Here is a 13,241-nt window from a genome sequence, read left to right as displayed (position 1 = left end):
GAGCCCTGTTGGTTGATCTTACTTGTGAAACAACACAGTGCCACGTTTGCCGCTGTAATTAAACTCAATGGAGGAAAAGTTCCCTTTGAAGGGAAGTGATGTGCCTTCATCAGCCAGCACCTCTAAAAATAGCTTTATGTTTCACCAACAAGTATAACACATACATCATCTAATTAGATTTCTTTGCTCCTCTTTTAATCACCAAGAACATCATTATCCTTTTGGTTCCTCATTAGGAAGGTCACACAGTTCATAATCATACTTACAAAACCTATCCAAATTTCAGAACAAAACCGTATCTTCTTAGACTTCAGATATTTCATTAATCTCACTGTGCTATCAACAAGCTCAACTTACCTATGGGCTTTATTTTTCTTCTTTTCTTTTTTAGTGTGGTCACCCTACCATCTGCCATTTTAGTAGAATTTCAGCTATATAGTTTATGGTTGCTGGAGATCGATGTCATATTTTCATTGTAATCATGGAAGGGAAAACCAGTGACACATTCCAATACCTTCATGGCTTGTTATATACACTACATTTTTAAGCTTCAAAATCTCTCATGAGGCAGGATCTCAGCAGGAAGCTTCTATATTTTTTTCTGAGAGCTCTGTGCTGAGTTTGGGTACTGTGATTGTCAACACCTGCCACTCAAGAGGGTGGTGAGCCACCCCTGAATGCAGCAGCAAAAGCTTAGTGCCAGGATGGCCAGGCTTGAAGTTCCCAGTTCTTATGTGGTAGGTGTGGCTTTATTCTGTTTTAAGCCTTCAACCAAATTTTCTTCCAAAAAAATCTAATGTTTAGGCCAGGTGTGGTGGCTCACGCCTGTAATTCCAGCATTTTAGGAGGCCGAGGCGAGTGGGTCACTTGAAGCTAGCAGCTCAAGACCAGCCTTGGCAACACGGTGAAACCCTGTCTCTACAAAAATACAAAAATTAGCCAGATGTGGTGGTGCATGCTCATAATCCCAGCTACTTGGGAGGCTGAGGCAGGAGAATCACTTGAACCTGAAAGGCAGAGGTTGCATTGAGCCGAGATCGTGCCACTGCACTCCAGCCTGGCTGACAGAGTGAGACTCGGTCTCTAAAAAAAAGTAATGGAAAAACCATGATGACTTTTGCACAAACCTAGCAATTTACCAAGATAAGTAGCCTCTCAAAAGTAGAATTTGTATTTGTTCGTTTTTGTTGTTGTTGTTGTTGTTGTTATATGTCTTACCCCTGCTGAGCTTCCCCTGTAGCCGCATGGACCTGCTCTGGCCATAATGCTCACACAAATGGATCCCTTTGCCATTTCTGAAACTTGTCTCTTAACTGTATCTGGTCTCTAACTATTCTTTCTATATTGTGAAGGAAATCTTATTTGTCTGTATACCTGTCCCCAAAGTATTTTGTTGTTGTCACTGTGTTGTCACTCACAGTTTATTTTGTGTCTTTGCATCTTCATTTCAGCTTATATTTTTAAAGATGCTTAACTTCAGGCATGAAGAAGCCATTATTTTTTAACATTAAAAAGGGTGAAGGAGGAGGTGCTGGAATAATGGTAAAGGGCATAATTACATGTTCTCACTTTCCATTTATCCCTGAAAATATTTAATTAAGCCTGATATTTGTAGCAGCCATTCTAGTTCAATTGAGTTATTGTTAACCATAAAATAGAGAAAGAGTCCTTAAATGTGGCATTTGCCCACAGAAAGTACTGGGCTACTGAATATACTTCCTCAGAATAGCTGGCATTCATTAGGAAGTTTTTACCTGTGGTTAGCAGCCACTTCAGGCCTTTCCAGAAGGGACAAGGTCACCCAATTACCAGCCAGAGCCAAGCTTGCTTTCAGCTGGTGTTGGAGAGTAACCTTTGAGAACCTAGTATTCTAGAACACCTCTTTCTTTAAAAGCAGAACCCCCACACAAGATGCTGTTTTATGGATTAGCAATTCTTGCCTTAGTTCCAACTCTCCTAATATTTCATCATCCTTTACTCTGTACTTGATGATTGCACACACCATCTTAACTCATTCTCAGAGCAACCCTGCAAGGGTAGATAGAACTATTCCTTCCACATTTTATACATAAAAGAAACTGTTTCAGAGTAGTCGGCGGTCTTGTCCAAAGTCTTCCTGCTATTGGGTAGCAGAGCCAGAATTCAAATTCAGTTCTGACACTTAAAATCAATCCTCTTAAGACTATCCAACAGGCAGCATGTTCCTGAGATGAAAGGGATTTAGGGTTATTTGTTCCAAATGGCTTTCTTCCCAGAGTCTGTGATGGTTTAAAAAAAAATTTGTCTGTTTATTTGTTTATTTATTTAGTCAAGGCCAGAGGATATGCTAGCTCCTGAAGTTTGTGCTTTTTGAAGGTAGGGACTGTTTCTGTCTTTCTTTCTGAAAGCAGAGCCTAGTGCATGGCAGGGATCAATTCACGTATGTTGAATGAACGACTTCAACATTTCCCAAGGCTGGCTTGGGGCACGTCTCCATTGTGGGATGGACACATTACCCTTTGACCTAGCCAGGAAGCTTGGCTATGGCTGGCTCCCAGTGCCCTGCTCAATGCCCCACATCCTCCAGAGCCCTCACAGCCAGTGGTCTCTCTCAGCTGCAATCTTAAGCTATCTCACCTCTTTACTCACTCCCCTACCAATATCTCACCCCAGGTTCAACATATTTTAGAACTATCTAAACAAGCTAGTATTAGTCTCCACTAAGAAAGGGACAGGGAGGTGTGCAGGCCCTTTTCCAACAGCAGTTGCCATGATCACATGACTACTTTGTACCAGGCACTGTACTGATTACGTTCATCCTTCAACCAGTCCTGCAAACTCAGCATCATCACACCTATTTTCAGTGAGAAAACAGGAAGTATCTTGCCTAAGATCATAGAGCTGGCAACCCACCGGGCCAGAATTTAAACCCAAATTGGTCCAACTCCAACGTTGCCAGATCGCGGTCAGCGACCTTACCCCGGGGGAGCGTAGAGAGCCTTTCCTGAGGTCCCTAGGGGTGTTTTCTTAGTTATGCTTCTAGGAAGTCCGCTCCTTCACCTTTCTTCCAAACCCACAGGCTTTTATCCGGGTGCATTTTAGCATCAGTTTTCTGGAATAGAACACATCATTAAAAATCCACCTCTCAGCCTGGCATGATGGCTCACACCTGTAATCCCCGCACTTTGGGAGGCTGAGGTGGGCAGATCACGAGGTCAGGAGATCGAGACCGTCCTGGCTAACATGGTGAAACCCCATCTCTATTAAAAATACAAACAATTAGCCGGGCATGGTGGCAGGCGCCTGTAGTCCCAGCTACTTGGGAGGCTGAGGCAGGAGAATGGCGTGAACCCATGAGGTGGAGCTTGCAGTGAGCCAAGATCACGCCACTGCACTCCAGCCTGGGTGACAGAGCGAGACTCCGTCTCAAAAAAAAAAAAAAAAAGAAAACGAAAAAAAACCTGCCTCTAGGATTCTAGGTTTTAGAGAAGAATCACCTTTCTTCTAATTTTTACCAATAAATGAATAAATACAAACATTTGGGTTTCTGATCCTATATATTGAAATTCAAAATTGTATCGTCTTGGGTACCAACTACCTGGAGAAGTCCATGCAGCTGTTACCGGCTGAGGCCATGCTTTAAGAAAACTATATTCAACCTGACTCTGAAGCCGTGTATGCAAGCTTCAGTGCTACCACTGCTGAGCTCAGCCTGAAGAGTTCCTTCAAAACCGTGCCCTCTTCTGTCACACAGGTGGCTCTGTAGCTTTGTTGAGCTAATATTTACAAAAGACTCATGGTAACCCGTGGGACCAAATGTGAGCCCCAAGGCCATGGGACCACACCAAATTACTTAAATTGCAGCAACCCATCACTTTTATATTAAAGCAGAAAAGCATTTGGCCAAGTTAGGTGAGCAACTGTAGCATACAGCAGCCTAGTGGGAGAGAACTAACCCAGAAACTTTCTTTTCCTCATTTCCAGTTACACAGGGCTACTGCAAAGATGCAATTAAAGAATGAGTTCATTGCCCATGGCTTTTGTCTCACACTCTTCAAGTCTAGAGAGTGGTACATAGATGTACCCACTCCAAACACAGCTGGAGAGCCCTCCAGCAGAGCCCTCACTGCATTGGCATTTGGCCCAGCTGACAAGTCTCAAATGTGCCCAGGATCTGTATGAGCAAAGTGATGTTAGCTTCACTCTGTATCATAGTGGATTAAATTCATTCTCTGGCCACAATAGCCCAGCCGTTTCTCATATACCAATTGACCAAAGGCACTTTGGCAGTAAATTGCTATGGCATTTGATACGACAAAGCAGGTGCTCATCATACCTGCTGAAGAATAAAACTTCCTGAAGCCACATAGAAAATGCGGCTTCAAAAGGGAAACTTTAGGCTCTAGAGTGTTTGGTGCCCTCCTGCTGTCTCAGGGGAGATGGAATTCTGAAGTGCAAAAGGCATGTGTTGACGGTTTTCTTTCAACTGAAGAAGGCTCTCTGGCTACTCACCAACTATCTCTCCTAACACCTGGATGCAGAATTTCCATTCATGTAATAACTCAGAGAGCTAATAGAAGAAGGACCTCACAGGTCATCAAACCCCATCTCTTCTCAATCTGCAATGCAAGAAGCAAAGCCCGGAGAGGGACCGTCACTCAGCCAGGGTGCAGCACATTCACATAGAGACACTGTATTCCCAGTCCATTGTTTCTCTCACACCATGATACTGTGGTCCCTGGAAAACCTGCACAAATGGTCATTTTCTACAGAGAGGAAGTAGACTTGTAACAATTAAGGGCATAGATTCTGAGGACAGTGACTTGGTTCTAATCCAGCTCAAGGTGCATAAGTTGCATGGCCATAGGTAAGATGTCTAACTGCTCTGTTCCCAGTTTTCCTATTTACAAAGTGGGAATGACAGTAGCACATAGCTCATAGGGTTGATGTGATGATTAAATGACTGATTATATGTTTAGCATTTAGAATCATGCTTGCCACGTGGAGACCACAGTGTGAATGTGTGTTTTCATCATTGCCCTAAGCAGGCTGAGCAGCCTACATACCTGCTAAGTCTCCCTTGCATTTCCACTCTTGGGAACGCTCAATGGAAGCTGAATATGGCTAGAAACCTCTACCCAGGAAGCACTAAGCATCCGATGGCAACTGCTGCTCACCACCAGAAACACTCATTTCCCTTTACTATTCTGCCTCCTTCCCTCTCTGAGCCCCACTCTTCCATGCTCTGCTTTCTGTGTATATTGCCCCACTCCTCTTTGCTTTAGCTATATTCAACCTTGTGCTGATGACATGGTATCCACAGGAATGTTTCAGTTCACTGGTAGAACTTGGGATAGAATGATTCCTACACTCAAGAGTTCTACCTGTCTAGAGTGGAGCATATCAGGGCTTCAACTGTTTCTTAAGTTCAAAATAATAAATTAGACAAAGACATATATATATATGTATATACATATACATATACATAACTAGTCTAGCATATATGCCATATATGTCATGAAAATACTTTTCAAGAAAAATATATACAAAAAGATAATTTTAAAGAAACATATGGGCCTTATGAATCTGCCCATATGTTTCTTTAAAAGTATCTTTATGTACATATTTTTATTTAAAAATGTAAATAAACTTACTTAAAAATCTAAATCACTCATCTTTCAAAGACAATATGTAGAGAATTACCTTGAGCTTCAACCTGAGCATTTCTAGCTCAGTGCATTCTGCAGGCCAGTATGATCTCTCAGGATGTGTGCCAGGACTGCTGGAGGCCCCACAGTCAGGCTACTTTCCATCAATATCTATGGAGCCTCCTCTGGGACATTAGCATGTCGATAGAATCTGGATCCCGCCCTTTTTTGTGAATGTTCTCTGACAAAAATGCAGGGCAATATGAGCCAGACTTCAAGCTATCAAGTAAATATGACTTTTAGTCCATAAAAGCATGTATATTTTTAAGTAGAAAGAAAAGGTATTCATGTTAAGATTAGCGGAGAGGAACAGTGTATACTCATTGCTGAAGTGAGAGACCTGAATTTGCCAAAGTAAAATGTTCCCATCAGTCCCTCCTGGGCAAGGCATGGATCCTCACCATAACGTTGACAGGCAAGCCAAATGAACTAGTCCTCTCTAAAGAGGTTCTGCTGCCCCTCAGCTGATTTCCAGTAGGGCAATTTGCTTCTCAAAGAAGCTGTGAAGTCCTGGCTTGAAATGGTAGAAGAGGTGTACTGTCTCCTTTGGATCTCCTTTACTTCTTCACTAGTTTTATAGAAATGCCTCTCAATGGCTTTTAATCCCTTGGTAATAATAAATTTTGTTTTTTCTGGGATACACTTGCTGCTGGCTCCTAGTCTTGTGTACCACCCTATGTGCTTGCTGATAAAAGTGATGGAGGAACACCTGGTCCGAGTTAGATACACCTGCCCTTTCAGCAGGCTGGGATAATACCAATTCGTGTGATTTGTCTTCTTGAGCCATGGAAGATGAGGGGAAAAGAACAGCACTCATGATACTGTGGACTTATTTCCCGGTGGACCTTGAATGATTTACTGAGGATACAGGAAGGGACCAGAGAGAGAGAGAGAGAGAGAGAGAGAAGGTAGAAAAAAATCAAGGGAGAGCCCCTTGGGTGGAATCTTCAGGGACAGTCTGTTTTGGGCATGTTGATCTGCTTCAAGGCCTTTAGGGAGGCAGCACTGACTGCTGGGACAAGCCTAATTCCAGCCTTTAAAACCCATGGGGATGATTGTTCTTCCTTCCTTAGCTGCTGCAGGAGGAGCCTCCACAACACCTAGGTTGCATGCATTGAGGTTGACAAGTCTGCTACATCAACACTTGGACTTATGTCTCCATCCCTCTCCCCTTCCTACCCCACAACCTGCTCCTTGCCTCTCTGGCCCTGTGCCCCCCGACTCATCATTGTCTGTACTGGACACTCTCCAAGTATAGCACACAGTTAGAGGCACAGCTTAGAAAACAGCCAGCAGGTCTGCCTTTCCATGTGTTGCCCTAACCTTTGGGCCCATGGGCCTCAATGACTAGCCTGAGCTTCACCTATTTACTTTTTAAGCATAGTCTTTCAGAGCAGGCTGCATTGGTCAAGGCATCCCAACAGCTTGCCCCTTTGAGTTCCTAAATACTCCCAATGGGCCTTTTCCTTTGTCTAGACTCGGAATGGTCAGTGGAAGGGTGGAAGGTGGGAAGCATGTATGTGTATTTGCTTGCCAGGGAAGCACTATGGTGTCCTTGAGTGTATGCTAATGGGTCTGTCTCTCTCTCCCCTACACAGGGCCTGGAGCAGTCATTGATGGTGTAAACTCGGCCTCCAGAGCACTGGCTTGTCTCTGGCTATCAGGGACCCTCTTAGCCCACTTCTTCATCAAGTTTTGATAAGAAACCCTAGGTCCTCTGAACAACGCCTGCTTCTCCATATCACAGACTTTAATCTACACTGCGGAGAGCAAACCAGCTTGGGCTTCTTTTTGTTTGTTTTTTCTGTTCTTCTTCTAGATTTGTTTTCTTTTTGTGTTTGTTTGTTTGTTTGTTTGTTTGCTTTTATTTCCAGCTTGAATGAGTGGGGTTGGGGGCGGGGTGGGCAGGGTTCTACCACGTGTAGGATAATCATTCATTGGTGTGTCCAAAAATGGGGTCTGCTCCTGCTACCTTGACCATTCCCTTTCCTCTGCTTCTCTCCTCATCATCATTCCCACCAACATCCTCTGCCACACACAACAAAATGTAAGTTTCATTTGGGCAAAAATTGAGCCTCACAATAAACACCCTGAAGACACAACTTGACTCATAACATAGTGCACAGCAAGAGCTACATCCAAGTGTCCTATTATCTATGATTATTTTCTTAATGACAATGTACATATGCCCCCATCCATGTTAATTATTATCTAATTCCATTAGGGTTCACATCTTTTCTTTCTGGGACACTATCCTACTATATCCATATCTATAGATTTCAATATAGATGATTGTGCAATCTTCTGTAGCCCCTCTGCCCTACTCATTTCTTCCACCATCTGCAGAGATTTGAAGTTTGGGGCTATGCATGCAACCCAACACTAAATTTTGCAAGTCAAGTGACCAAAAAAGGGGGAGGCATTTTGAAGATAGTACTTCTCTTTTAAAAAGAGAAGTTCAACTCATAAACATGATTGATAGGTGGCTGATTTATTTAGTTTTTTTCAAGCTATCTATCAAAGTAATGATATAGTTACCCATCTACTCAAATGTCTGATTTATCTCACCATCCAATTATCTACCCACCTGTCTTCCTCTCTAGCAATCTATTTACTGTTTATCAATATATCAATGTAATTGTCTAACACTCCTTTCTATTTCTCTCCCTACTACTCACTATCAATTCATCCCCATATTAATCTCTAATTATATTGTATCTCTCCCACTGTATTCATTTATACACCATCAGCAGACATTGGCATCTTCAAAATTATCTATCAACTTCTGTGAAAGCCAACAATCTCACAGGCTAACAAAATACAAAAGCAATACCCTGTGTGGTGGACTTTTTAAAATCTGGTATCCTATCCACCCAAGGGAGACACTAACAGATGGGCCAAAATAGCAAGCTAATGATCAGTCACTCACTATTCCCAAAAGAGCCTGTGTTTTCTAAAACATCTTCTTGGGAAGCAGATCAGCCTAGAAAAGTTTGGTTAGCACTGTGGTTTTCCTTTTGCACTTGAAGGACAAAGGTGCCAGCCTTTATGCTTCTCTCAACCCTTCAAGAAAGTACGTGTCAGGAACCTATGGCTGGCTTTCCTTAACAGCAAGAACATGAGAGAAAAAAAACCACATCTGTCTCTGCAATGCAAAGTGAAGAGTCCACCCACCTGAGTGGGATGACTTCAGCTAGAGTCTCCTTTCTGCTCCAGTTCTGGTTTAACCTGTTTGAAAACTATCCAGTAAAAAGCTGATGGAGGCCAATTACATGGCGGGTGTATTGACAACTCTGGTATTTGTTTCAGGAAGCTCTTCTAAGCTGAGGGCACTTGAGCAACTGACTTAATTTTCAAGCACTTGATTAACACAACACTGAAAACAGAAGGGAGAAAGTGTCAGTGACACAGTTTCCTCTGATGCAGGCTGCTTCTCCAAGGGCTTTGGGGAAGAACTTCATCAGCTCTTCAGGTTCAAAGCAGACCCAGCATACAAACAAGAGCTGACCCACCTTTGCTGCCTTTTCTCCTGGGACAAGAAGGACTCATCCAGCGAGGTTGCCTGGGATTCAAAATAAAGGCATTGCAGACCGCACAGGTGTGCTGCAGGAACTGATCCACAGAGAGGATGAGAATGCAGCATCAATCGCAGATCTGCCCTGCCTCAGTTGGACAACCTTTTCAGTCTAAAAAATAAAAAATATGAGCACCATTGAATTCTGTGCCCTTAATGCTTAACTGGTCTTCTTCCTCCAGTATCAGTGTCCTCTTTGTTTTTGTCCATCAAAGGCACATGAGTGTGACCTCTGCCATGGGGAAACACACACAGAGATATCTATACATATATACATACATACAAACATAGGCTATCTTGGCACACTAAATGCTAAGCACTGTCTTAAGAGGTAGAGCTGGTGTGAGTGAAATTAATGTTACATTTTCCAGCTGTAAACAGACATCTGCATTTCCTAGTGAGCTGCGAGGAGCCAGATTCAGGAACTGTAAATGATGTGCCAGAAATGGCACATTGATTCCCAGTTCCAGGGATGATTATGAGCAGGCACAAAATCAGAATTAAAGGTCGCACATAGACGTTTCAGATCTGTCACCACCTTCAGCATCTGGAGTTGAGTTGGTGTCAGATAGTGTATGAGAATTAAATTGTCATCTGAGCATGCTACTGATAATAAATTTGTTACTTTGGAGTGGAATAAATGTGAAGGCTGTGAAGAGTGGACAGTCTTGGAGAACACAGTGCTTGAAATGGACAAGCTGGACCTATTCCTCACTCCAAGACTTGTTCTACAGGAAAGGGTCCATGCTTCTTTGGCGAAGATCATCAGAACCTCTCAACCCAACAAGGCTGGCTTCAGGGTCACAATGGAACCCTGCTGTTCCCCCTTCCAAAGGATACTAAGATGCCCTTCTGGTGGGTACCTATCCCAGCCACGTTTCAGAGGGAGAAAAATGCTACAGTCGATCCTCATCTGTCTGGGGTAAAGATAACAAAGTAAATACAACCCAAGGCAACTGGGGTACTCGGAGTGAAAATGACTTCTTCACAACAGACATATTTCTGCTTCTGTGTTTTTGTGTTTCTTTGGTGGGGATGGCTTCATGGGAGAGTGGCTGTCACCCACCATTTTGAAGCATATAGAACAACAAATGCTTACACAAGACAATATCCACACTTTTCCAACTTCACACACGGAGAGTACAAGGAGAAGGCCTACAGGCTAGATTTGTTCAGGGTGCCGGTAGTGGGCATGGGGTGGGGGCAAGGCAGGACAAAACATACAAGTCTGAGCAAGTACATCTCTTGCAGGTTTTCCCCATGAAAAGGAAGCCAAATAAGGCTTGTGAGGAGATTAGGTGAGAGGAATTAGCTATGTAGGGACTCTGAAACCCTTCCCCTTCCCAAAACAGAGTTCATATGCACTTCCACCAAAGTAATGCCAATGAAATTGCTCGTGTTAAGGCTGCAGCCAAGCTTGTTTTTCAGTAGTTTAGTGTCAAGTGCCTGATACAGTCAACTGCAAGTCTAAACAAGCATGTTTAGTTTTTCTCATTCTTGCTTTAATTCAGGGAGGGGGGAGATGTAGAGAAGTGGTTGTGAAAACATGCACAGGTTTTATGCAGAGTACTGTGCATGGCTGTTCTGCTGCAATTGTGCTCCACTGAACAGAAGAAAAGGTAAGGTTTTGTGTCACAAAGAGGCCCCAGCCTCTTTCCTCTTACATCCGTGCCTCTTACTAGATGATACATTTACAGATTGGGCAGTTTATTCTCAAAACCTGGCTAAGAAGACTATTCCTGGACTCTAGCAACTTCAAAACAGGCTGAGTTTCAGGATCTTTTTCTGCATCAATTCAGTCAATTTGCCTTCTACAAAGAGGAGTCAGCAAGTTCTATTTATGCTGAAAGAACTATTCCATGAGAAAAGCAGAGAACCCCAAAGTGGGCAGGCAACCCGGACAAGAGCTTATCCCTGTCGCGACATCAGGAGTGGCTGTACATTGAATTTTCAAGTGCTGGTTGGCTGTCGCCAGCCCATGGTAGGAGGGGAGGAATGGCTTAAGATGAGGTAAGATCTGGTGGTGGGGCACCTTTCTTCAATTCCATACCGACTTTGATCTTGAGAAAGAAAAACTGACTATGCATTACCTAAAACCAGCCCAAAATGAAATGGACCAACACACACACAAAAGCAGATGTTAATCCCTTTGGAATTCAGGGAAGCAGCATAAGGTTTTTCTTTTTGGAAAAAAATGCATTTGTTTTCTTTTTCTGCAACAGCAAAAATCTTTCGTTTTCATTTTGCACATGAAGTTATCTTGGAAACTCTCATACCCAATTGCCACCCCTCCTATTATTCAGAGCTTCCCTGTCTTTTTATTTGAAGACAAATAAGTATGAGCACTTGAGCAAAACTTCACAGGTGTGTAAGTAGGAAGGCAAGATTTTCAAAAAGAGACCATATGATGAGAATGCCTAATGATCACCATATGCAAACAAACAAAACTGCCAGTCTCATTTCCCACATTTCTTACTTAAGAGAAGAGAAGTAAATGAAAGGAAGAAGAAATAGATTTGTAATTAAAGATGTGACAAAAAAGATAGGGCTGAGCCAGTTCAATTTAGCCTTCAGGTGCAGAATACTTAGAGTCCAAAGAAATGTGGAGTGGACTTAATTAGATGCAATTGTCTTTATCCTGAAAGTAGTCAGCTAAGCCTAATTTCCAGCATTTTGAAAGAGATTCCTTTTTGTTTCTTTCCATGGTGCCCTCTTTAAGGCCCAGAGTTGCTCCACACCACTGGGTGGAGAAAGAAAGATTGCGAACCCTCGACCATCCTTTTGAGGCTACATTCTATGTTATTTGGCAGATTTATAAAGCTATCAATGATAACAATGCTATGTACTACAAGCTGCCCTTGTGTTAGTTAAAGGGAGCATTTTTAATCATTCGGAAATTTTCGTGACATGTAAAGTGCAGTTGTGAGGAATGTGTGGGTGTACGAAAATGTATCTGTCAAGTTCAGAGTCCTTTAGATTTAAAAAAAAAAGTTATGACTTATCAATGGTGCCGTTATAGCTGTGTCAGACAATGGGTGTGCCCATTCTCACAATTATCCTTCAAAAAAAAATCTATGTTCAAATGCTTTAAAAATTTATCACGTGATACAAGAGTATGACTTTGTCAGCCTTCTAGAGTTCTTTTTTCTTTTATTTTCGTTCGTATTTTTTCCTTCAAAAAATCAATGAAGACTTGATTTCTGTCAATAATTGTATTAAGGGTGAATATACTACCTGAATTTTGTGCATGTTACATTGTAGTTGTAACGTTTTCTAATTCAGGATGAATACGAGATGGTTGTGATTGTGCAGTGTACCAATAAAGTTCGAGAAATTTGTAACTTTTAGGGGGCTGTTTATTAGGACATCTCATTGATATCCAGGACGGGAAAAATATGAAGCGAGCTGTGCTTCTCCCATATGTGCGTTTTTGGCCCTGGAGAGTAGATGCACTCAGAAAGCCTGGAGCTGCACCCCCCACCTCTCTCTCTCCCTCCTTCTCTGTCTTGCACACACTGTAGAAAGCAGCCTTAGCACTGTCCGTATTACATTTGTATATCAAAGATCTATGCTATTTACAAACAATATAAAATGTAGCTGCAGCCTCAAAGTCTAAATTGTTTGTTGGTGTAGGCTAAAACGAAAGCAGAAGAGAAGGGTCAGAAAAATAGGGGTGACCAGATACTGCCAAGTTTGGGCATTTGAGTCCCTAAGTTCCTGTTGCTTGATTTCTTGAAGTACACACCATGTTAACAAGGGTAAGTATGAGAAGACATGGGGTCGAGGATGTACACTGATTCTTAATAGTGTGTGCCATTAGATGAAGGTTTATGTGTGTTAGGTTTTACTTGGGTTAGGTTTCATTCAGCTGAGGCTTCTTGTGGACTAGTATGAGAAAGAACCTCAGAGGAGGGGCTCCTTTCCTCTGATTGCCATTTCTAAAACATCTTTCTCTTCCAGTGAAACCCCAGCTCCCCTTT

The 13,241-nt window shown here is 42.5% G+C and overlaps 1 protein-coding gene across 9 annotated transcripts in view; it reads left to right on the top strand.

The window, feature by feature from the left end:
* Positions 1–12,602, top strand: part of OPCML (opioid binding protein/cell adhesion molecule like) — a 1,146,349-nt gene extending 1,133,747 nt beyond the window's left edge. For 5 of the 9 annotated variants that reach the window (XM_063635682.1, XM_055273812.2, XM_055273811.2 and 2 more), the window contains one exon: positions 7,286–9,442. In XM_063635682.1, the coding sequence (XP_063491752.1) occupies positions 7,286–7,386 (101 nt within the window). In that variant the 3' untranslated portion in view covers positions 7,387–9,442. Of the gene's footprint in view, positions 1–7,285 lie in introns of all 9 variants that reach the window. The other 4 variants (XM_063635683.1, XM_055273810.2, XM_055273809.2 and 1 more) reach the window with 1 other exon arrangement.
* Positions 12,603–13,241: the final 639 nt, after the last annotated feature.

The sequence above is a fragment of the Symphalangus syndactylus genome, chromosome 3 (genome assembly GCF_028878055.3).
Source record: "Symphalangus syndactylus isolate Jambi chromosome 3, NHGRI_mSymSyn1-v2.1_pri, whole genome shotgun sequence".
Lineage (NCBI taxonomy): Eukaryota > Metazoa > Chordata > Mammalia > Primates > Hylobatidae > Symphalangus > Symphalangus syndactylus.
The sequence above is the reverse complement of the archived record's forward strand: the minus strand, read 5'-3'. Positions and strand labels throughout refer to the sequence as shown.